At 36.7% G+C, this 25,631-nt stretch overlaps 1 protein-coding gene across 1 annotated transcript in view; it reads left to right on the plus strand.

Moving 5' to 3' along the window:
- Positions 1–25,631, plus strand: part of C17H8orf34 (chromosome 17 C8orf34 homolog) — a 344,433-nt gene that overhangs the window by 290,152 nt on the left and 28,650 nt on the right. The window contains exons 11-12 of the mRNA XM_059995457.2: positions 13,693–13,740; positions 24,588–24,681. Of these exons, the coding sequence (XP_059851440.2) occupies positions 13,693–13,740; positions 24,588–24,681 (142 nt within the window). The remainder of the gene's footprint in view (positions 1–13,692; positions 13,741–24,587; positions 24,682–25,631) is intronic.

Raw genomic sequence — 25,631 nt, forward strand, 5'->3', positions numbered from 1 at the left:
TACGTAGCGGTCAGCCCCGCGTCTGGTGTTCTGCCAGATGGGCGATTAAAGAGTCTCCCAGTATTCTAAGGCAAAACTCTGTGTGGCAGGTGCCTTGATTAGCTTGATTTGTGTCGTCTCTGAGCTTCAAAGGACATTCTACAAGAGTCAAGAGAACTGTTTCCCAGGAGACATGTGATCTTTAAAAATACTGAGGCTGCTTTTCCGTGACTTGGCTTTATTAAACTGATATATTTAACTAACTGGCAGGGACCAAAAGATAAGTTACATTTAACTTCTCACCTGCAATATTGCTATGGGTTTGAGACAGGGCTACATAGTTTGGCTCTGAAGTTCATTGTCAAAGCGTATCCAGGATTTCAAGTGTTTATCTCAATTAACATTGAGAGTGTATAAAATTAGGCTACACATGTTATAAGAATTATGTTTTTCTCTTGAAATTTCTGGCTTTTAGATTCCCAGACCTGGCAGGAAATCTTTCTGGCTCCTCTGCTTCTGATCCTAGCTGTTTTCATAAAATGCAAACACATGCAAAAACATTGTAAAAAACCTCAATGTTCAGTCATGTTCAGTAAGACTTCAAAAGATGTTTGCTTTGAACTTGGTTCTAAAGATGGGCATACCTTCATGAGAATGGAAGATATCTTCTTACTCTCTATGATGTGGTTTGGCCCTTTTCAGGGCCCCAAAGTTAGCTTTGTTCTGTAAGGCACATTAAATTCACTTTTTTGGACTAGGAATGAACATGGATATTTCTTCCTATAGAACATCTTGGGGCTCTAGTTCCCAAAGGGGCAACGGTTTTAGACCGTAAAGGGAAAACTGTACTGCATCAAAGGGACTTGGGACAGCATCACGAGCTCCACACTCTGTGCCTGGTCTTAGATCTAATGAAGCATTTGAATTGTGGTTCCTTAGGGTTTTGGATGTTAGGTGATCCATACAAACTCTGGTACCATTCCGTAGTTTACAGAAATGTGAGACTAGGCTGATGGGGTGTAGTACACCTGTAGTTAGCAGAGTGCGATTGCAGAGATACCTTCTGTAGACAGGTTTTCCGCATCTTTTCCTACTTTGTTTTCTTTCCAGGTTTTATCCAACTTCCCTGGTAATCACACTGCAGAACACCCTGTCCTAGAGAGAACCTTTGCCATTGATCTCTCCTCAGATAGATAGTTGTAGCTGATGGGACTGAGGTCTCTTTTTGGTAGGCAATTGCATTGAATCTCACTCCTTTATCATTATTCTTATATTCTATCTTTATTTTTGTTTATTTCTGTTTTGGGGCCATTATCCAACTCAAAACAAACACAGTCAATTTTTTTTTTTTTTGCAGTATGCGTGCCTCTCACTGTTGTGGCCTCTCCCGTTGCGGAGCACAGGCTCCAGGCGCACAGGCTCAGTGGCCATGGCTCACGGGCCCAGCCGCTCTGCAGCATGTGGGATCTTCCCGGACCGGGGCACGAACCCACGTCCCCTGCATCGACAGGCAGACTCTCAACCACTGTGCCACCAGGGAAGCCCCAACATAGTCAATTTTTAAAATGTCTTTCTCTAGTCCATATTTGTACTTTATTTTCCGTGGATCCTAAATAGATCTAAAATGTGACCTTTCCCCCATCTCTTGCTATGAGAATCTCCCTGATTCTGTCATTTCTGAAATATTCAAAACTTTTACACAAAGTCTTTGTCTGTCTATGCGTCTTACCACATCTTCTACTATCTTTTGATTATTTAGCACTTTGAATTAGAAATGTATGCCTTTTGTAATAATGCTTATTCATTCTATAAATATTTGGGAGTGATTTTGAGATGCCAAACCCTGCACTAAATATTATAGACAGTAAAGAGTTAGGTGTGTTTGCTGTCAGACAGTCTCAGTGCTGTCTTAGACAAGCCCAGGGCTGTGCCCCTCTGCATGGGGTAAGGAGCTTATGGGGTCACGGTAACATGTCCGCCTGGAGTCTGACCACGTGCTAAGTACCAGGATCCTGGAATCTGCTGCCCAAAGTATCCCAAACCCACTTCCTGGACTCGCATGGTCCCCTTTCCCTAGTTCATCCTTCACGAGAGCTTAGTTCTGGGCCTGAGGAGTGGACGAGAGACAGACATTTTGGGAGGGTGTAAACAAGCTTGGAGATGCAGGCAGGGGTAGCCTCACGTGTGCTCACAAAGACCTTTGTGTTGGCAGTGGGGCAAACGGGGAGAAAAGGGGCCAAAGGGTATAGGATCGGGGTCACTGCTGCCTTCCTGCTTTCCCCTTTTTTGCCAAGTTAAGGTGCAGAACTTGAAGGAATACAAGATTTCTGAATTTGAAGCTGGCTTGCCAAGCCTGATTGAAAGTCAGAATATAATTATGAAATAGTTTGTTGGCAGCGTGGACCTGTTTGACCTCTTGCTTCAGGCCCTGAAAATGTGAAGGGTGGGTCTGTGGAGCTGACAACGTAAGAGAGACTACTTCAGGCCAAGGCAGTCAGTGTGGCAAACTCTCTAATTGTAGGGGTCATGGGAACACACAGCAGCCGGGATGGGGGCAACACGAACACGCGGGTCAGGGGAGTCCTCCTGGAACTGTGGCACTGAACTTAGACTTGCCACGAGTAGAATCTTCCTGGGTGGCATCAAGAAGAGGGCACAAAGGGCTGCACACAAGGATGGCAGAGGAGGGAAGGAAGGACAGGAGGAAGGGAGGGAAGGAGCTGGAGAGACAGAGAGAGAGAGACACTGACTGTTGGAGGTCCTGGACGTTTTTCAGGATGACTGACTGCAGTATTGGGAGGTCGGGAGCAAAGTGGTGTTAAGGATGCTGTCTCACTCCCTTTTCTCAACAATTCATTTCTCTTGACTTGTGTTACTTGCTTCTTTCTCCTTCTGGTGTCCAAGGTTTTTTAAAGTCCCTTTTATCTCACCGTCAGTCAACCTTCCATTTACCCTTGAATTTACTGCTGAAAATGTATTTCTACATGAAGCCATTCAGTAATTACCTGTCTTGCACAAAGTGCAAGTGAAAAGAAAGTGCAAGATTCTTTTCATGAAAGTGACACAAAAACAGGAATAGATTAAAAGTAGCATCTGATTTCCTCATAGTCAGGTTCCCTTCTCAGCTATATTCTTAAAGAATTAAGCATATTCCTAATTTTCCTACCTCACATAGTATAAGGTTGGTTTTCTCTGTCTTCCATTTACTAAAAACCTCCTAAAACTAGTACTAATACTTATTATCCTCATTAATAATGATGACAGCCAGAGTTTTATTCTTGTCTTCTATGCCTTACAGACATTAGTTCATTTAAGCCTCACAATCACCCATGAGGTGCCCAGGGTGTTATCACCATTTACAGATGCAGAAATTGGGACCCAGGAGAGTTATGTAACTTGCCCGATGCACATGAGCATAAATGGCAGAACGGAATTATGAACCCTTATTTGCTTGACTCCAAAACCTGCACTCTCGCCTCTTTAGGATGTCGCCACCGTTTGCCACTTCTGACAAACACATGGAATCAAGGCCAAGTCTTAGCCCAGTGACCAGCCCACACTAAGCCCGTATTAAGCAGAAGAAATACTGTAGTACATTAAACACGGGTGGTGAGTTGGGACACACTTGTGAGAATTGCCTTTTCAAATTATCCTAGAGACTATAGGTAAACCTGCAGAATTAGTATTGTGCTACTTTGAATCAGTTAACAGCCTCCTTTATCTTCCCCTCCAAGTCACTCCTCTTATTTATTTGGAGGTCACCTCTTTTTCTTGGAAAATTGATTACGAGTCTACACATTTCCCCCAAGCCTGTCACAACTCTCCTAGTGACACTGTCTATGACATGAGCTGCCAGGGTTTTGACAGGCTAGATAATGTAAACTCGTGCATTTCATTTATTTGGTTTGAACCTTAATGCTGTGGATGTCATTCTCTTTGGACCACTTAAGGAATCCATTAAAAAATTAGCCCTTTTCAAATAAATGTGTTAAGGATTAAAAATACACTTTTAAATGTACTTCTGCATTATTACTACCTGCATTTATTTACAAGTCAGCGAAAAAGACTTTTTCTTACAAAGTTTAAATTATTCTGTAGCCCTTTAATGTGTATTTAAAAATGCAAAGGTGTCTGAAATGTGAAACTGGTCTTCTTTGTTGTTGAATTAAAAAATCAGAGACATATGTTAAAAGAAACCAGCACAAAATTATTTGTGTCCATGCATCTGTTAGAGAAACATGTTTCCCTCAATGTAGAGAAATGCTGAGGATTGTTACTTATCTGAAGCACTGATCATTTTTTTTAAATTAAGGAAACGTGGACGGAGAACAAGAGAGACATAAAAGTCTTGGTATTTCATGAGCCTTGGGTATCGGTTTTCTTGCAGGCTCCCGTCGGTTTTCCCAACTTTGAGTCACAGTACAGGAAGTTGGTCACCTTAGCCATTTAGGCATTTTGCAAAGACACTGGTTAATTTAATTTTAAAAGAATACATTGTATGTTTAGTTTAAATTATGAGGCTGACATTCATTTTTCACCGACCTTGGAGAATTTATACAGGTACTTTATAGATTCTCAAGTGACATCTATTGATTTTTTAAAAAGCTTAATGGAACAGAATTTAAAGGCTTAATTGTTTCAAACGGTAAAAATCAAAATTGCCAACTGATTTTTATTAGGTCAGTGTTATAATTAGATTAGCTTAAGATTGAATTAGGGGCTTCCCTGGTGGCGCAGTAGTTGACAGTCCGCCTGCCGATGCAGGGGACACGGGTTCGTGCCCCGGTCTGGGAGGATCCCGCATGCCGCGGAGCGGCTGGGCCCCTGAGCCATGGCCGCAAAAAAAAAAAAAAAAAAAAAAGATTGAATCAGAATGGTAAGAGTGTCCTTTAACTACTTTTCTAGATATATAACCAAAACTTACCTCTTTACATAGACCAAAAGATTTAGATCGATGGGGGATTGGATATGTGACCATGTAATAGCCAACAATAAATAGAGCATTATAACATTTCACTCCAATTTTTTAAAAGTTTCATTTGGATCTTACAGTTATGCCTGTAACACTACAGTTTAATATTAGAAATGGCTATCCGTTTATTTTTAAATGTCTTTTTATTACAAAACACAAATATAGAAAATCACCCAAATCAAATGTATGGCTTACTTTTATAATGAGAGTATTACTCAGGTCAAGAAATAAAACTTTGCCAGACAACGGAGATGGCCTTTCAGTATGCCCTTTCCCAATCACAACCTCTGCCTCTCCCCACAAATAAAAATTATTCTTTTATAATAATCAACTTGCACTTTAAAAAAAGCTTTACCACCTAAATATGCATCTCTTGACACTATTGTTAACCTTGCCAACTTTCAAAAATCAGATATGTCTTTAAGTCTCTTTTAAACTCCACTTCTTACATTTTCTTTTAAACTCCACTTCTTGCATTTTCTTACAATTTATCTGTTAAAGAACCCTGGCCATTTGACCTGCCAAGTTTTCTGCAGTCAGAGTTTTGCTAACTTCATATTCTTGGTTCAACATGTTCTTCAGTTCTCTGTTTTCTCCTGAAATGTATCCAGAAACTGGATAAAGCTCCTCTTTGGCATGACTATAGGAGACACATAATATATGGTCGTTTCCCATGCTTGTCATCTTAGCATCTTAGCAGCCATAGATGCTCAATGCCAATATTTATGTATATATTGGTAGTTGAAAAGCGGTGATATTTTAATTTCATCATTTCTTTTGTATTTATTTGTTGGAATACTTTTGCTGAGAGACCCTTTCTCTCAGTTACTATTTGATTGGCCAGTAATACAGTTCTCTTAAGAAGGGCAGGATACGTGCTTGATTTCTCTCCTTTATTTGCTAGTTTTCAAGGTAATGTGTAGGATACCTAATATCTTCTGAAGATAAACAATACTTTCTTTAAACTTATTTGGTAAGTTTCAATGAATGGCAATTATTATCATTGCTAAAGCTCAAACTGGTCCATCTTTGGCATGAGGACTTCTTCACGTTTGTTTATGGGTCATTCCATCATGCCCCCGGTAGTCTCCGATAGCTTGCTTGCTCTTGGGTAGCGCAAGATGTTCCAAGCTAATGTTGTGTGTATCCTGTCCCTAATATGGAATCAGTCCTTTTTTTGTTTTTTTTTTTGAAAAGCCCTAGTTTCTTTTAGTGAGAAATGGTCTTTCAAGACCACAGTCTGGACACCACTGATACTCATTACTACTGGATTGATCATTATTTCCAGCCCCTTTGGGTGGACAGTTAGTTCACATTGATACTTTCAATTCAAATTAGAGACTACCAAGACTTAAATTTAACCCATTTTCTTACATCTTTGTCTCCTTTTTTCCATACCGACAATTCTGATTCTCAATGATAAAGGCAACGTTGGAATTAAAATATTCCATAATAACTCATTTGTCTTATTCCATATTCTATACAGGGGTCTCAGGATAAAAATATCAATCCATCTACCAACACAAATTCTGATAAAATGCACATGCTTGCTCTATTCTCATCCAACTTGTTAATAGTTGTGCCAAATCTGCATTGTCAGAGTATACAGCCAACGCATAACATATTCTCTGCTTTTCAACTCTCATGTGGTCTTAGGACAGGTAACTCCATAGTTAATGCTCGCCATCTGTTCTTAGATCTCGGCATTTTAGTTTTCTGAAGTTCGTTCTCCATTAGATTACTGGGCTCACATTTTCTTTCCTTCAGTATTTTAAATATATTACTTCATTTTTCTACTGTTCTAAATCACTGCTGTTAAACTCTACTGATAATATAAATATTTTCCCTGTATAAATCATACAGTATGTTTTTCTAGATGCCCAAAGGACGTTTTTTCTTTAAAATACGATGAATTTGGGTTTCCCTGGTGGCGCAGTGGTTGAGAGTCTGCCTGCCGATGCAGGGGACGCGGGTTCGTGCCCCGGTCCGGGAGGATCCCACATGCCGTGGAGCGGCTGGGCCTGTGAGCCATGGCCGCTGGGCCTGCGCGTCCGGAGCCTGTGCTCCGCAACGGCAGAGGCCACAGCGGTGAGAGGCCCGCATACCGCAAAAAAAAAAAAAAAAAATACGATGAATTTGCTAGAGTATATCAGTCTGGCTCACTATTGCCAGGTATGCAGTGCAATATGTAATTTCTTTTATTATTATTTCAGGGAAGTTTTCTTGAATTATAACTTTTTGTATCGATTCTGTTCCCTTTCTTTTGTTTTCTGCCTTAGGGTCTCCTATTTTCTGTGTATTTCGTCTTCTCTGCTTCTCTTCAATATTTATCACTTTCCCTAAAATCCTTAAAAAAAAATCTTTCTGAATTTCTTTTTGATTTAAAAAATTTCTCTTATTCACCTTCTAGTTCTTTTATGACATTATCTGTTGCGTTTGTTTATTCTTTTGTCTGTCCTATTTTAGTCTTTATTTCTGAACGTTTTTTTAAAGAAAACTCTTTCCTAAACTCTGTATCTCATTAGATTTTTAAAAGACCAATTTTATATATTTCCATTTTTCAGTATTATGAAAATAATTATCCATAGCACTAGTTTAACAAAATAGTAAAAGTATACTTATGAATACATAGTTTTCATATTTCAAGGCGAAAGTTCTATTCAGTAATTACTTACAAATCCTAAGTAATCAGCAATTTCTTCAGTGTCATTTTTTACTTTTTTTTTTTTTTTTTTTTGTGGTACGTGGGCCTCTCACTGTTATGGCCTCTCCCGTTGCGGAGCACAGGCTCTGGACACGCAGGCTCAGCAGCCACGGCTCACGGGCCCAGCCGCTCTGCGGCATGTGGGATCCTCCCGGACCGGGGCACGAAGCCGTGTCCCCTGCATCGGCAGGCGGACTCTCAACCACTGCGCCACCAGGGAAGCTCTCTTCAGTGTCTTTATTGCACATTCAATAATACTATCTACTTAATGATTTTAAAAGTGAGTTCTCTGTTTTATCTTATTATTTATAAGCTTTATGATTTTATAGTCTCTGTGTAGATACAGAGCCAGCTAAGACCTACAAATTGTTTGTTTGCTCATTCATTCTTCAAATATTTAGTTTTCATCTATATTGCCCAGCCCTGTAGCAGGACTTGGGAAGCAAAAATGAATAAAAACAATTTTTGCCCTTCAACAACTTAGAGTTAAATGAGAAAGACAGAGAAAGTAGCCAGTGGTTGTAATGGGGTGTGATATGTGTTTTGGTAAAGATATGCATACAAAGGACCATGTGAAGATTTAAGTGATGGGGCCAGGGGAGAAGACAGGAAAACTAACAGGTGAGTGGATCAGTGAAGATATGCACATTTACAGAATAATAACCCTGCACTTTACAGTTGTATAACTCTGAAGCTTTCAGCACTCTTTCACATTCACTATCCAATGTGAAGCAACCCTGTGGTTCCGAAACAACCTTATATATGAGGAAACCCACCTTCAGAAGACACGTTGTGACTTTCCAAGATCTTATGGCTGACAATTTGCTGTTATTGGTACAGTGAATAGTTCAAGGTCATATGGATTTTTTAAAAGTCAATTGACCAATAATATATATCTCAGTCTATTTTATGTCATTGCAATTAAAAATGATTAACACTACCCATCCATCCTACAGCTCTACCCTCTCATCTTGTCCCTTCTCCTATTCAATATCCATTCATAAAAATTACCACTCTCCTAAATAGGGAGCCTGTCATTACTGGCATTGCACTCCCATATTTTTTACGTGGGAAGAAAAGAAAAGAATAAAATGCTTTTTTTTTTTTTTTTGGCAACTGAATAGCCACTTCTCAGAAAATAACAAGGAACGCTAAAACGCCTTAAAATTTGACATTAATAGTAATAGTCATTAGTTCCATAATTGCTCCTGCCTTTTTAAATTGTTTTAAGGTAAGTCTTTAAGGCAAGGGCATTATCACTAAAGGAACTATTTAGCTTAACATGAAAACATTGGAAGAAAAATGTAGATTGTTCTCATTTTAATTTAAAAGTTGGTTATGTGCATAGAGATTGAGTGTTATTTGTCCCTTCTGAGAGGGCAAATTTGGCTTCTGGCCACACCTTAGGTTGCTGATTCCTGGTACAGATGTAACCCACAGCAGCTGTGGAACTTAAAGGTAGAGTAAGATCATAACATCTTCTCTTAAAATGCTACTGTCTTGTAGCCCTTAGCAATGCTAAAGCAGTCTACTGGATAAAGGTGTCATTTTCAGAGAAAGATGGTCTGCACTGGTGCTCTAATTGTTCATGAGATTGTGAGCAAAATTTCAGAAAAGAGATTTTCAACAGTGTGAAAAGACTTTGAGGCCAATTAGAAACAGCATCTGTTTATATATGTAAGTGTGAAAACTCAAGTGTAACTATTAATTTATTGACTACATCAATGATCTAGAAGACCTCTGAACTTTCCAAAACAATTTTGATTTTCTAAACTATAGCACCCAGTTTTTTACTAATTGGAAATAGATCACTGCTTATTCTCTTGGACATCAGTAGTAGTTGCCACCTATAAAGTTTGCTGGAGTTTGGAAAGCTGAACTTCAATCTATCTGTCATCTGTCACAAATTCAGTAACCCTGTGTAATAATGCACTTAGAAAACACAACAGTATTTGTTTTTCTCTTTGGGATATGTGGATATGTGTATGTATACGGCTGATTCACTTTGTTGTACAACAGAAACTAACACAGCATTGTGAAGCAATTATACTCCAATAAAGATGTATATAAATAGATAAATTAATAATAATAGAAAAAAAGAAAATACAACAAGGAATTCCCTGGTGGTCCAGTGGTTAGTACTCTACGCTTCTACTTAAGGGGGCCTGGGTTCTATCCTTGGTCAGGGAACTAAGATCCCACAAGCCTCATGGCATGGCAAAAAAACCAAAAAATGTGTAACCATTATATTAGCAGCTGTATTACAGGAAATTATAGTATAAAATTAGGAAATGACACGATGTTAATATCTCTATATCTCAAAATGCAATACACATTTCAGTGCATAGTATATTGGTGGTTTTCATAGTAATACTTGTGGTTTCATGTATTTGCTCTGTTGGGTCTGGACCCTTGCACAGAATTTTCCTTCTGCCTGGTATGAGTTCTCCTCCTTATTCAGCTCCTTCATCTGGCTAATTGACTGTCTTTAGGACTAAGCTTAAAAATAATTTCTGCAAGTTTTAATCCTTCTACTTTGACTCCTTCATCATCTGTATCCAATGCTTATAACAGTTCCCAGCACGTAGAATTTCTCAAAACATGCCTGTTAAATAAATGAAAGAGTAGGTGCCCTTTCCTCCTATTTTTTCCTGTGGCACCTTGGGCTTACCTGTGTCAATTAACTTTTGCTCTGTATTCTAATAACTTGTAGATCTGTTTTCTCAAGGTAAACTTTTTATGGTAGGGATCAGTTCTTATTCACCTCTTTGTTCCCAAGCCTAGTTAATTATGTGGCACACAATAGGCGCTTAATAAATACTTGCGGAATAAATAACGGGGTAAAGTGTTATGGGTCCCTTAGGTTCAGAAATGCTCTGGCCATTCATATGGAGCTTCCATTCTTCTGTGGGTTCTAAGTACCACAGTTACTTCTTAAGAGAGTGTTGTCTGTATCAGGATTATTGTTTAGTTTCATTTGAAAAAAAAGTGGGAAGAAAGAAGATTCTGGTGGAAGTAGGGTTCTCATGGAACTTTCTTTGAAGGAAATGAATACCAGAGGTCTTAGACATAAAATGTTAGTGAATAAATGTACCCTGTATGCAAGTGCAAGTCTGTACGCATTTTGTCTAAAGATTAGTAAGAGATGAACAGGAAATACTGGTTGAAACAAGAGCAGCCTGGTATGGTGGAAAATGGTGATGGATTCAGGAAAGTGTGGGTCTAGTCCTAGCTCAGTCTCTAGAATATGCCATCTCACTGAGAATGTTTCCTTAACTGGAAAAGAACTAGGGGAGTGACGATAGCCTGCGTCTCTGACAGTTGTGATCCCACGTCATATGTTAAGCAGTAATCATATCAGCCTCTTTTTCTTTCTTTCTCTGAGTTTATATTTTGTAATTCACATTCAAAACATTTTTATCTCAACTGTTGGTTATATTAAGATTCATGATAAGTGAAACCACATTTCAGGAAATTCCTTTTCTTCTTTTTTTTTTTTTTTAAGGCATAGTTTCCATGTATTCTGCCCTTTCCCTCCTTCACACGCCCCTGTCTGCCACCCTTCTATCCCCTTTCTTCTCTTTGTTTTTCAAGGGAAATTGCATTTGGGTATTTTTGATTCATTTCCAGATGATTAACAAAATATTATATTGTTAGAATGACTTGATATTTAAAATGCCAGTTCTTTAAAGCTAAGAAAAGGATGACTGAAGTTGATAGCTTTGTGCTTTGGAAGGGATTTTATTTCATTAGCACCACCAGTGGGGGAAGGAGGGAAAATCAGCATTTCCGCAGTGCCATGTTAGAAATGGGGAACCTGGGGCAGCCATGTTGAATCAAGCCTCTTGGCTGGGGCCACCTCTTCTGACCCCAAGGCTCAGAGATCCTGATGTCTTGTTCTTTTCTTTGTTCCCTTGGCTCTGTGCCACATTTGTAATTCTCTCTGCAAAAGGTCCATTTCCTCTGTATTTTCCTCCTGGAGTCGTTTACTTTGTGTTCCTCATTCATCAGTGCCACCCATGTCAGTGATTTATGAAAGGTGGTCACAGCCAGACTCCAAGCTGTGTGGCCTTTGAAACAAATAGCGTTGTGTAGGTTGCTCCTTTTCTATGGTGTAGATATTGAGAAGGACCTGGCACTGTGGGAAAAAGAAAGCCTGTCGAGAAGCCCTATAGTACACACAGTGCTTCAGTTATATCTGGTCATCAAGAAAACCCTCAGTCATCACCAGGTCTTGGCATAAGACTACAAGTATGCAGACAATTTGGGAAAACCACTGCACTCCGGAGCGAAGGAAACAAATAGGTGTCTTCAGCGAGCACCCAGGGACTAGTCTGCAGCATCTCACCATTGGCCCTCAGATGCTGGCCCTTCCAGAAAGCAGATCTGTTATTCCAAGCAGTTTGCCACTCATTCTCTTGCCCCTAGCAGCCCAGGCGAAGGGGATTATTGGCACAAATGAACTAGTTCTGTCACACAGAAGAGCCAAATTGGAAGAACCCACAGCATTCTTTGTGGACCAGTTGTCCAAATGAGGGCTGATAGCGTCGTTAGTTCAACTATAAAAAGCAGTTTATTTGAAGTAAGTTTCCAGCCCTGTCTGCATGCTTTGAGTTAAATTCCTCATAGTTTGGAGGATTTATATGGATTTGATATTTTCTAATAGTTTATGTTTCAGTTTAAGTAAATATAACTATCCTATCTCTTTCACTATCTTATCCGTTGAAAAAATCCCACAAGATTGGAAGCATTTGGAAACATTTAAACTATAGCATATTAATCTTTTTGCTAGTGGAAACCATGATTTGTGAAAAAATATGACCACATCTGTGATTTCTAAGGAATCCCAGAACTTTATTCCTAGCTTAATTTTTGTTTTGAAGAAAAAGCATGCTTTTTTTTTTTTTTAACCCTCTGAAAGTGCTTTGGAGTACACATCACAATTTTTTTTAAAAAAACTAAAGTAAATTTAATTTTTTGTTTTAGAATTTTCATTGCAGCAAGGTAGAAGAGTGTCAGGGTTGAATCCAGTCCCAGCAATGCCTTTTTTGGTTCCTGGGCTTTAAGCACTTCAATCAGCAGCTCTGCCTTCAATTTCTTTATGGATCGAATTGACCTGAGGATGCCTTACCCTCAAATTGTAGTGAAAAACCAATCAAATAAGATCATGTCTATGAGAGCCTTGAGAAGTTAAAAAGGAGGGTCTTTGAAAAGTTATAGAAACAAATGTAAGCTTTATTCACACTTATTTAGTTATCTTTTAAACACATATGGTGTCCTAGAATTTACCATTTCATATCTCAGAATTTATTTCCAAACATTTCTGGCCATGAATTATAAAAATATATCTTTTTCTAACGGAATCACTTTGCTTTTATATATATATAACCTTTCCAAACTGACAAGCTGTTTGACAATTTTGACCACCAATGTTTAGATGAGTTTGCAATATCTGTTTAATTTGATGTTTTAAATTTCAGTGATTTAAAATCTCAGTGATTACTAGTGTTCAATGAAAGGCTGGTAGAAGGCACAAATAACGGAGAATTTACTAATAACACACAAGTAAGGTGAGGAAGACTGGATATAAACATTTGGAAAAGGGCAGGCTAATGAGCTGTACTCTTTTCCATTAGTACTTTTAAGTCCCTGTGCCAGGTCTTCACACAGATTTATCAAAGACGGAATTAGTGACTGTTTTCTTAATCTAGTTTTAGGTGCATATTTATAAAGTTAATAACAGAAAATCTTATACTGCACGTTTAGCATTCTGTCCACCTAGCTCCACTAGGTGGTTGTTTGTTTATGTGACCTAAAATCCGCCTAAAAGATACATTGTTGCCTTGAAACAATTATTATCTCCTCCAGAGTAAGAATTTGCCAAGCTGATAATCCCCTAAGTACGAACTGAGATGGTGGAGGGCAGTAAAGATTTGGTGTTGCTCCCAGGTTTCACTGCTCTTCATGACTCATCTTCTTTCCTATTTTCTCTTTCCTTCTCTTGACTTTTTCAACCTCTCTTCCTCTTTGCCTCTAGGGAGAAGCCTCCAGTGGAGGACAGTCATTGAAAAACTACATGGAAGAAGTGAGTTTTAAGGTAGTCTTGTAACATGGTCTGAAATCAGTCTATCATATAGGGTGAGACACTCACTTGGGCTTTCTCCATCTGCCTGTAGGGTTTCCAGTCATGCCCTCAAAAACAAGACGGTAAATAATATGTTATCAAAATGGTGTTTTGTTCCTCCTTGGTGGGGAGATCCTATGAATATTAATTTATCTTGAAAATGAAGGTAAAACTGTATAAACCTAAGGCCATCATATATTTTCACTCATAAACATTTGTTGCTATCCTAATAAATGAGAAACACATGTTTTATATTGGCCATGCACAAAAAAATAAGATATGATCATTGCTCTTATGGAGAGAATAATCTGTACCAAATTGGGATTCATTCATGTGATAAATGCTCATCAAGGATGTTATTCATACAAGCCATTAAGCAAAGTGCTATCTTGACAATAAAAATGTCTGGCAGATTTTTGTTGCAAAACCATTTAGACTCCTGGTTTTATTTTGGAGATATCCAGGGGTGCTCTGTGTCTCAGGATGTGTCTTTGGGCTGTCTGCAAACTGCATTTGGGAACTCTCAGATAAGCCAGTGGACAGACTCCATAAAACTTGGTCTGAAGCCAAACCATAATGGTCACTGAATTAGCCATCTGAATCTGTTTCGGGTGAAGGAAACCGGAAAACGGTTTGGCGATGATATCATAGAAGTAGCAAATATTTGGTTTGACTATTGCTTCTCAGCAAGACAGAATCTGTTTCTCTAAGTATTTTATTCTTTCATGCATGAATCCATTAAAAGACCATTTTGAGTGGCCTACTGAGTGTAGGAGGTAGTCCGTACATTTATTCAAAACAGTGTACCCATACTTAAACTCACTCTTGCTTCCAAATATCACTTGGAGAGGAAAATCAGAGTGCATAGCACCCCTTTAAGTCTCAAATCTCTGGTTTGCAGGCTTGTTTGGAGATGGTTGAAGTTTTACCAAAAGCACAATGGAGAAAGGGTAACAAAAGGAAAGAAAGGAAATAACTACGTAGATGGTCTCAGTTCGAGTTAGAAAATCAAAATATATGGGGCAAAAAATTGGAGGGTTGGTGCACCAATTTTAAATTTCAGTGTAATGGATTTGATGCCGAAATTGAGAAAAATACAGTCAAGAAGTTAAAGCTGCCCAAGGAGAGAAAGATACTATTTTCAATATGTACACCAATAGAACCTCCCTTTAGGATTCTGTAGTTGCCCAGGCCCTTGGCTAGCATTCCCCATTAGGGACTAGAGGTGGTAGGTCACCTCCACAAAAAGGATACCTAATGCCTTTTGTCGTGTGTCCTGTATGGGTCTAGTACTTTGGAAGAAGAGGTGCTGGTACAGGGTATGGGCTGCATACGTGATAGAACTCTAAAAATGAGTCATTCTAATTTGGGTTCTCATCCAAGGAAAAGATCCTTATTTTCTCCATCATTATACATGTGCAGTCTAAACATGCACGTTGTAAGCAATTGTAACTACTTAATGTGACAAGGTTGGGCATTTGTGCCTTTTCACTAGAAGTGCTGGCAGGGCATCTCTCCTCAATGTGGTCCTCTGACTAGGTAAGAAATGGGGGCTTGTAAGAAATGCCAAACCTCAGCATTCACACCAGATCCAAAGAATCAAAACTTGCATTTCTAACAAAATCCCTGTGTTATTCATAAACACCCTAAGGTCTGAGAAGCTCTACCCTGAAGTGTTCTTTCCAATGCTATTTCTAGAAAGTAACTGCATACTTCATGGGAAATCCCCAATTTTATAAATATAACATGGGTAAAAGGGAAATTCTTATTAATAAATTTATGAGTTTTATTTATTCATTTATTCTCAAAAATAATATTTTGGGTTGATTGGGGTATGTAATCTCTCCAGCTTCTGAGATTCATTACTGACTTTCAGTTTGAATTTATGACTATGTTTGAGCTGCCCAAGGTAAGCCTTTCCTTTCTAGGGGTTCAGTATCACATAGTATTTTTTTTTCTAATATTGATATTTAGATTTTAGCTCTTTTTAAAAGCAGTAAACAATTATCCTTTACAGAAAAACTAAGCATGATCTTAATGAATGAACTATTAATTTATCAATAGTTGGTTTCTTTTTGCAGACATTAATACATTTGGTCTTTAGGAAATATGTGTTCTAACTCTTTCCACTGGCAGTCCAAATATGTTAAGAATGTGAGCCGTAAAAGGATAGTTTTATTTTTTCTCATTTATACTCTTATTTCACTTTTGCCTTCCTTCTTCTTGTTAATAGAATCAGCAAACAATGGGGAACAGTATTTATAAATGTTAGAAGCATTGAAGTTAGAAGTTAAAAGTGAACTAGCAAACATTTGCTGTTATTTAGTACACACTAAAACTCACATAAACCATAGAGTTTACATTTTTATTATATTTAACATTTCTTGCTAAAGTTTGAACAGCTCTTTGCACATCAAAGTCCCTGTTTTTTTTTTTTAAATTTAGTCTTATAATTAGACAGAATCATAACCACATGATGTTAGGCAATTCTGTTTAGACCTAAGTCAAAACTAAGGAGATGATATGGTCTCCGCAAAAAGTAAAGCTAAAATGAAATTTCTATTTATATTTTCTATATATTTAATGTATTATTTTTTTCAGATAGGATTTGTATTTTTGACCAAATAAAAATGAGATATTTTATAATAGTTTATTTCGGTTAATCCTCAAAATGGTTCTAACAATTTTTTTTTAAATTATGTGTTCTTTACATGTAAGGCACTTGCTAACTCAAGGTAGGAATAAAAACTTCACATCGCAAAAATTTTAGCTGTTAGAATTATAATATTAATATTCACTCAAAAATATATATATAATTAAAAACAACTTATCAAAATCAAGTACTTACAAAGCTTACTATACATTTTATAGAGAAGCTAATCCATTTAAACTATCACATTTCCCAAAGGAATAACTGGAGAAATAGCATAGTACACTGGTTAAAAATCCAGTAATTAATAGAGAAATGTATTAATTTGCATATGTATTCAACAAGTAAGTATTGTCAGTTTAAATGATTGAGGAACTATAAAGAGCTAAAGACTGAAGTTAATGAGTTTTAAAACTTTTTCAAGAGCAGTTTAGAGCCATTCCTCACAACTTCAGGAAGTTAGCTGAAGGCCAAGGCAACACACAGAGGAGTGTGAACTAACTCAAGGTGTCAAGCGGCAGCTTCACAATCTCTGAGGGTGTCAGACAGGAAAAGAAGCACATTGAGCAGGCAGGCCTTTCCAAATCTGTTGAGGCTGATTTTGCCAGCTGTACCATCTGAACTGGAAAGGGGATCAATTCTATGTAACAAAATATCTTAGAATCGTTCTTCACGCCAGTTTTGGCCTGTCTTTTCCTCCTGTGGTATATTTTGTGATTGTTAGTGTAATGAAGTTCCAACTATACTTTTGAAAGAGAGTGCATGACATTATTCTCCTATAAAAATAAGAGATAATTTGCTTTTTATCATGCACAGGGATTTACTTGTTAAAAGTGGAAATAACTATTATTCAGCATTATAGTTTTATTCCACTTAGGAAACTAGAAAACAAGAGTTTTTGCAGGGAAACCCCATTTGGTCACCGATATTCATTAAGAATTCATACATGTTGTTAAAGGATAGCAATTTTTAAAAAACTTATCATGATGGCTTTCATACAGATGTAAAATGAACACATGTCAAGGTTTGTTTAAGTCATTAATGAATGAGGAAACCAGTAAGATGTTATAGCCAGTTCAAAGGAGAATTCTAACCCTCACGTGTAGTCAAATAAAGAATGCTGAAATGAAGTTATAAACAGATGTAAAAAATGGCCAAACTGATCAACGTCCATAAGCTAATAACCAATTACATTAAAATAGATGCAATTTGCATTTATATGGACAAGAATTATTTGCACTACTATACATTTCTATAAGTTACAAAGTTGTAAAATAGCTCAAAGTCAGTGAAAGACTCGGAGCCTTTATAAAATCAGATAAACAGGGCTTCCCTGGTGGCGCAGTGGTTGAGAGTCCGCCTGCCGATTCAGGGGACACGGGTTCGTGCCCCGGTCCGGGAGTATCCCACATGCCGCGGAGCGGCTGGGCCCGTGAGCCATGGCTGTTGAGCCTGCACGTCCAGAGCCTGTGCTCCGCAACGGGAAAGGCCACAACAGTGAGAGGCCCCAGTACCACAAAAAAAAAAAAAAAAAAAAAAAAAAATCAGATAAACAAAAGGGCTTGCTAGAAAAATGACTTATTTTTCATTGACTACACCCAATAATCTTTTGCTAGTTTCAAAGTCTTTTACAACTTCATCCTACAATTTCCTTGTGTAGAAAAACCACAAAATAGAATGAATTAAGAAAGAAGATGAAAAAAATTTTTTTTTAATTTAAAAAAATAAAAAGAAAGAAGATGAAGGTGTCATGAAAATAATCAATAAACAATCAATAAGAAAGACTAGAAAAGAGTTTTCTTTGAGCCAAACTGAGGACTAGCCCAGAAGACTCTGCTTGTGGGGAGCAGAGTTTTCAGCACAGTTTTATATCTTGTCAGAACAAAGAACCTTAAACAAGTCAGGGTTATATTCTTCAAGGTTTCAAACAAAAGAACAGTCCAGCAAGTACACAGCAAGTCAGCTTGGCCTTGACACCTGGGCGGGGAGTCTTATCATCAAAGGAGGACCAGCATTGGCGTCCCAAGAAGAGACGCATTTAATCTTTATTTTTAACATGGACATTCTTTGCTTTTGGTCAATGCATCCTTTTCTCTAAGAATTAAAGCAGATGTGCAATGTATGTTTAATAGCAAACAGGCTATTTTAGTTAGCATAAAATTCAAGTTAACTCATGTATAAGCCAGAATGACTTTCCTATATCTCAATATGTGAAAATTTCTTTTATCAGAGGGCAAGCCCAATGTGTAAAGTAGTTGTAGTGTAGTGTAGCAAATATGTCAGGTAAAATTTTTTAGCAACTTGTGTTTATTTTGTAATATTTTCCACAATCTACCATATTTTTGTACTGATAACTTGGTTATTGCTCCCTTTCTTTTCTTTTCCCAGATCCTATTCGTTCCAACTTATATTTTCTCAAATGTATTACTTCCCTGTTCTTATGTTTTAATTGCCCTTTGATGTTATGCAAAAGAAATAAACTATAGAAGTATAATTCACTAAAAAGTTACAGAGTTCAGCCTGATAATACTAGCCATTTCATTAACAAAGTTATTTCCAAACTTTATTAATTTAAGAATGTAAATTATATATGGAGAACTTTATTTTAACAGAAGTATAGGCTTAATTCTTTGTCGGTATTGCAGTCTATTAAATGTATGTAAAGTGGGGTGTAATTTTATTTTGCCTTATTTGCAACATGCTTCAGGGATACTTACTGTATATAGATCTCATGGTTATAGAAGGGAAATGAAAATGATTAATCCTTTTTGAAAGATGGAAACTGATGTTTGGTGTGTTATTTTCATTCTTAACCAAAGGGAAAGAAATATTTAGTTGCCTCAGAGTTAAATTATCCAATGGTGAAAGTCTGAGCAAAGGAGCATTTTTTTTTCTCTAAATAACCTGAATAACCTATGGCCACACATGACATAAATCACTGATTGATTGCATTTAGAGAATCCAAAAATAAACTACCCACGTGGAATAACAATACCGCTAAAGTTTATAAAGCACTTACTCTGTTAGCAGATAAAATGATATGTTGATACAGGGCGAGAGACTGTTTTCCATATGATACATGTCACTATTTCCCACCACTCCTGGTCCCTGGACATTTACATACTTATGGGGAAAGTGTTTTAGAAAAAGGATGAATGTCATTTCTTCTGAAAGCAATCCAAAGAACTTGCTCTTGGGAATATGAAACAGTTTGCACTGTGCTCATACAGAGTTTAATATTCCTGTAGAAAATTTTTTGAATAAGTTGGCAAAGAGGAACATGTCAACTCTTGTTTTTAAAAATGTTCACGATTTTAGCTCCTTGACCCCATCAAAAATAATTATAAGAAGTCTGATGGGCTGAACTTTGGACATACATAGTACTGCCTGCTGGTATTGATGAAGCAAACAGGTGCATTATATTACTAACTGTATTCAAGGGAAAACCAAAGTAAAACATTCAAATGATCTATTAATAGCAATATTTGTACTGTCTCTATGATTCTGATTCCAACATCTCAACATTTTAAAGTTTTTCCCAAACTAGATATTTTGCTGAGCTCATGTTTCATTTGTATTTTATATGATTTGCAATAAACAAAGAATGGTTGCAATAAACAAAGAATAACTTGCCTGTTCAGTAGTAAAGCCATTAAGACCAGAAACCAATCAGTAGTATTACTTAATATTCTGAACTATTATGGGAAAAAGGAACACCATTGACTTCTTAGTCATATCTTTTCTTACGAAAACAGATTTTAGGATTTGGGCCAAAAAGCTAAATAATCAAAATACTTTTTCAATTAAAAACATTTTTTCGTGATCACTTTAAACTTTTTTCTGTTTTAAACAAAGAATTTTTGCCATTCGATTTTACCTTATAAAACCAAAAAGATCATTTTTCATATTTCCTCTTTAAACACCAGAGACTCCATGTTCTATTTTTGAAAAACTGCAGGAATGTGATTATCCCTCTCTGTTACATGAAAATTTTTTTAATTTTACTTCTGCTGTTCTTTATACTGTTATGGAATTTTAAAGCTAAGATTTTTCACGTTTCTGCTGCTTCTGTAGTATAGCCCTATAAGACCAAATCCAATACTTGATAAATTTAAAAAAAAAAAAGTTAAATCCTAAAAATAAACACTGATTTATACCTAAATTGTATATTCCAAGATGGAATATCTTTAACGTTTGCTGACTTTTCCTACAATAGTTCATTTAGTTCCTCTCACATTCTACTGAGAGTCTAAAGGAATCTAGGTATAGAAATTTACTAATTGTAAAGTCCTAGAGATGATCTAACCCAGCACCTTCACACGCTTCATTCTATCCCAAGAGGGGAACTGACATGCCCTAGATTAACCGGGATAAAAAGCTGTGATTCCTGACCCCTGGGGCAAGGACTTTTCATTGCAAAGACCATCTGTCATTTGGTAGGAATTTAAATTTTAATTCGATTAACAGACTATTTTCAAGAGCTGCTGATGCTAAAAGAGTTTTTAATGAATCTCATTAAATTTTTTTTTATTATTTCAATTTTTTAAATAAACTTTTTTATGTTAGAACAGTTTTAGATTTACAGAATTATTGTGAAGGTAATACAGAGCGTTCCTATATACCTCCCCTGCAGTTTCAACTATTATTATTGCTTTACATTAGTATGGTACATTTGTCACAATTAATGAATATTAATACATTATTAGTTACTAAATCCATGCTTCATTCGAGTTTGTTGTCCCAAGATGCCACCTAAAATGTCACATTACATTTCTTTTTTTTAAATTAATTTTTTATTGAAGTTTAGTTGCTTTACAATGTCACATTTCGTCTCATACTTACATCTCCTTAGGCCATTCTGGGTTGTGGCCATTCCTCGGACTTTCCGTGTGTTTGATGACTATATGTATTTCCTTGTGTTTGAAGAGTACTGGTCACATATTTTGTTGATTGTCCCTCAATTGAGGTTTGTATGATATTTTTCTCATGGTTGGACTTGAATAATGTGTTTTGAGGAGGAATACCATAGAGATAAAATTCCATTTTTATCCCATCCTATCAAGGCTACATACTATCAATAGGAATTATTGCTGTTGATGTTAACCTTAATCACCTGGTTTCAGGTAGTATTTGTCAGTTTTCCCCACTGTAAATTTACTCTTTTTGCTTTCTCTTTCCATATTGTACTCTTTGGAAGAAAGTCGCTATACACAGCCCACCCTAAAGATGTGGGAAGTTATTTTCTGCTTCCTTCCTTAAGTATCTACATAAATTATTTGAAATCCTTCTGCATGGCATATTTGTCTATTCTCACCCACTTGTTGATTTAGTCAATCATTTGTTTTCATCAGAATGGATTGATAGACATTTGTTTTGTATGTTGGGTAGTAACCCAATGCTACTTTATTTCGTTGCTTAAATTGTTCTAGCTTTGGCCACAGAGAGATTTTTCAGTTGGCTCCTTTAGCCCTTTGATATACCCCGGCATTTTGTGTGTGTGTGTGTGTGTGTATGTATGTGTGTTAGCACTTTTTTTACTTTCTGGCACAAGATGCTCCAGGCTTATCTTGTATCTTGTATATTTCTTGCCTTGGTCTAAGAGTCAGTCCTTTGTCCAAGAGTCTTGATTCTTTCATTGAAAAGGGTATTAGAGGGCATCCCTGGTGGCGCAGTGGTTGAGAGTCCACCTGCCGGTGCAGGGGACGTGGAGCGGGTGGTTGTTGTTTTCATTGCTATTGGGGTGTCATTGTGTCTAAATCCTCTAAGCTGCCATAGCAGCAAGATATATGTATGATTAGTAACCATTTATATATATATATATATATATATATATATATATATATATATATATATACACACACACACATATTTATATGTGTAGCCATCTGTATGTATAGTAAGCTAAACATGAGTTCACACTGATGTCTCCAACTCTAATATCAATACATTATACATGGAACATTCTATCCTTGCTTATCTGTAAACTCCTCTCCAAGAGTGAAAAACTTGGCTTCCAACATCTGCCATCCATTTACTTTGTTCAATTCCAGAATATATATACACGCACACACACACACACACACACATATATTCAGAATTTTTAACCTATAAGCCCGTAACTTTATCCACTATAATGCAGTGCTTATGTACATTTGCTTTTGCTTCTGATCTTACAGGCTCCATGCATTTTCAGAGTTACTTAGGTCAGCACCTTATTCCCCAACCCACTTCAGTGAGGTTCTTTTACATTTGTAATTCATTTAGATTCTTTTTTTTAGTATCTTGCCTTCCATCCTGGGACATCCCACCTTCCTAATTGATTTTTTCATTTGCATACATTAAGGTTTACTCTGTGGCCTGAAGTTCTACAGGTTTTGACAAGTGCTTAATGTCTTGTATTTACCATTAGTACATCACACAGAATAGATCACTTCCCTAAAAGATCCCCTGTGCTTCACCTATTCAACTCCTTAATCCCCTTTGTAACTCCTGGAAAACTGTACTTTTTTGAAACTCTAGATTGGGACTAAACATATCCAGAGGTAATCATCACAGTCAAGGGATAGCTGATATGTTGTTTCTCTTATACAGCACTTATTTTAAACAAAGTGGACATTTAATGTTTGGTGTATCATGTTTCTTAGAGATCGGGGTCGTGAGCCTTTATTTTTATCTTGTTAGTATTTTTCTGAACAAAATAAAGCAAAATATCTCAAGTTGGAGGAAAAGATCTTTCTTTCAAAGAGGGGGAAGATGATGAATGAATTGAGAGGTCAAAAGAGTAAATGGACAGGTAATATTGATTTTATGTTTTTAATTTTCAAAGTTATGTTTGAAAAGATTTTATTGAATGATGACTCAATAAATTTAAAATTGTTATTTATATTTTATTGTCAAAGGGACCCATCCTTCCTTCCTCCTTCCTTTCTACCCTTCATCCTCTCCTTTTTTTCTCTTTCCTACTTCCTCATATACAAATGTTTACTGTGTACCTGTTAGTGAGTACCTATTTTTCCCCAGACATTATAATGGATACTGGAAATTAATAGGTAAAAAAAGTTATCCATGGCATAAAGGACTTTCCACGTTATTTTTGAGGCCAGAAGATATGAAAGGACAATTACTATATAGTGTTTGTTATATTGATACAATAGGCACACAAAGGAGTAAATCTGTCTTGGAGCATCAGGGAAGGCAACAGAGATGATACCTGAGCCTTGGGAAGAGTGTTAATGTCTGAGACAGATGAATATACTGCATTCTAGGCAGGAAGTATAACATATGAAAACATCTAGGTAGATTAGAGAGAGTGACAAAATTAAGGTGCTACCAGTTAATTAAGCTGGAGTGGAAGTGTCAGTCGAGGTGGGACGGAGATGGAAGTGGTGGTAGAACAGAGGCTAGACAAGTATAGCTCATGGAGGGCCTTGAGTTGAGATTTTATGCTGGAAACTATGAGAAGACTACTCAAGGGTTTATGAACAAGGTAATGAATACATCATGTGACATTTTAAAAAGCTCTACTTGGCAAGGAACTGGTGGAGAGAATTAGGGAGGGTATGAATCTTAATCCTAGAAAACTTTGTAGATGATTATAACTACAGTCAGGATCGGAGATGATGAGAGTCTGCTTTAGGGCAATGACAGAGGCATGGAACAACAAGGAAGTATTTGAGAAATATATTAATAAAAATAGGAAGTAATATGAGGAAGGAGGCAATGAAGTAATACTGAAGGGTAAAGTTGAGAATGTTCTCTAAATCCTACTAATCTTTAATCTCATTTAAGGGAATTGGAACCTTCATGGCAAACAGGCACATTTTGTGCAATTTTATATTGAATATTTCATTATTAAATTTCCAAGAATGGGTGCTAAGAATTCCATAAAAATATTAATTCAGGAAGGACCATAGTCTAGATATTTCTTCTTATTAAGACATTAAATCTTATTTAAAGGAGAATGTAAAAAAAATGAGTTCAGAGTTTGTGACGTGTCCATGAAATGAAAATGAATTTAAGCTTAAAATTCTTCTCTGTTGTGAGGAAATTCTTGTTATGGTTCTTTGACATGTAATTCATAGAAACTGAAGTGTTCACCCATATTGGTATTCACAGTATCATTCTAGAGGTTAATCCAAATAAACTTTTTCTTTGGCAGGATGACTCTTTAAAGCAATTGCAGGTGGTTCATCAACCGTGGATCCTGCCAAGTGACACAGAAAGTGAAGGAGTGGAAGCAGAACAAGAGAAACGTGAGTAGACACTGCTGTTTATTGACAAATTGCTTTTAACCAAAGGACATCCATGATGATGGTATATGCCTTTCCCAGTATCAAACGATGTCTGCAAAAAATTCAGACTTATTTAGGGAGAACATGTAAAGATAAGCTATACTTTTGGTCTAAAAATCTTGATTCACTGATCTCTTAATTGTGGTGCAGAGGCTCATGGACTTAACTTTCTGAAAAGCAGTGTAGTACGTTAAAAGAAGGAATTATTATTTCTGAAGACCAACATAAAATATCCATTTGGAATGTGAATCGTCTACTAATGCTGTAGATTTATATCATATAAATCTCTATTTATATCATATATCATATCATATATACAGTGATAACTTGTGATTATTAAAAAGTTTCAAAGTATGTTAGGATTGGCTCGTTATTATTTTTGAAAGTATCATTATTGGTTATATGGATACATTTATGTATGTAGAACTGTTCTAAATTCACAAAACAGATTAATTTTATAATAGTAGCTAAGACAAAGAGAATATACAGCTCCTGATTTAAGTCACTGGATTATAATCATAACAAGAATGAATTACTATAATTTGGCATGACTCAGTGCATGCTCTCCAGGGGTTACTGACATTGTCAGACAGATGGGTTCAGCATGAAGGTGAGAAGTTAGTGTCTGGATCATAGAGGAAAAACATCAATTTTTAAAATAATAAGATATCAGAATCTTACTTTTTTTTCTTTACCAGTGGTAGCCTGCAGAGACAAATAAAACTTGTAAGTAGTAATGTAGCACTCATGATAATTGGAGTGAAGCAATTAATTAACTATTCCCCTGAGCTGTAGTCATCAGAGACACCTGATATATTACACAGGTAGCATCATGACTCTGTACCCAGGGAGATCCAGGAAATTACTTTTCCAGGTTAAAAGGCATTTATAAAGATCCTTATCCCACTTCC

The sequence above is a fragment of the Delphinus delphis genome, chromosome 17 (genome assembly GCF_949987515.2).
Source record: "Delphinus delphis chromosome 17, mDelDel1.2, whole genome shotgun sequence".
In the NCBI taxonomy this organism is placed as follows: domain Eukaryota; kingdom Metazoa; phylum Chordata; class Mammalia; order Artiodactyla; family Delphinidae; genus Delphinus; species Delphinus delphis.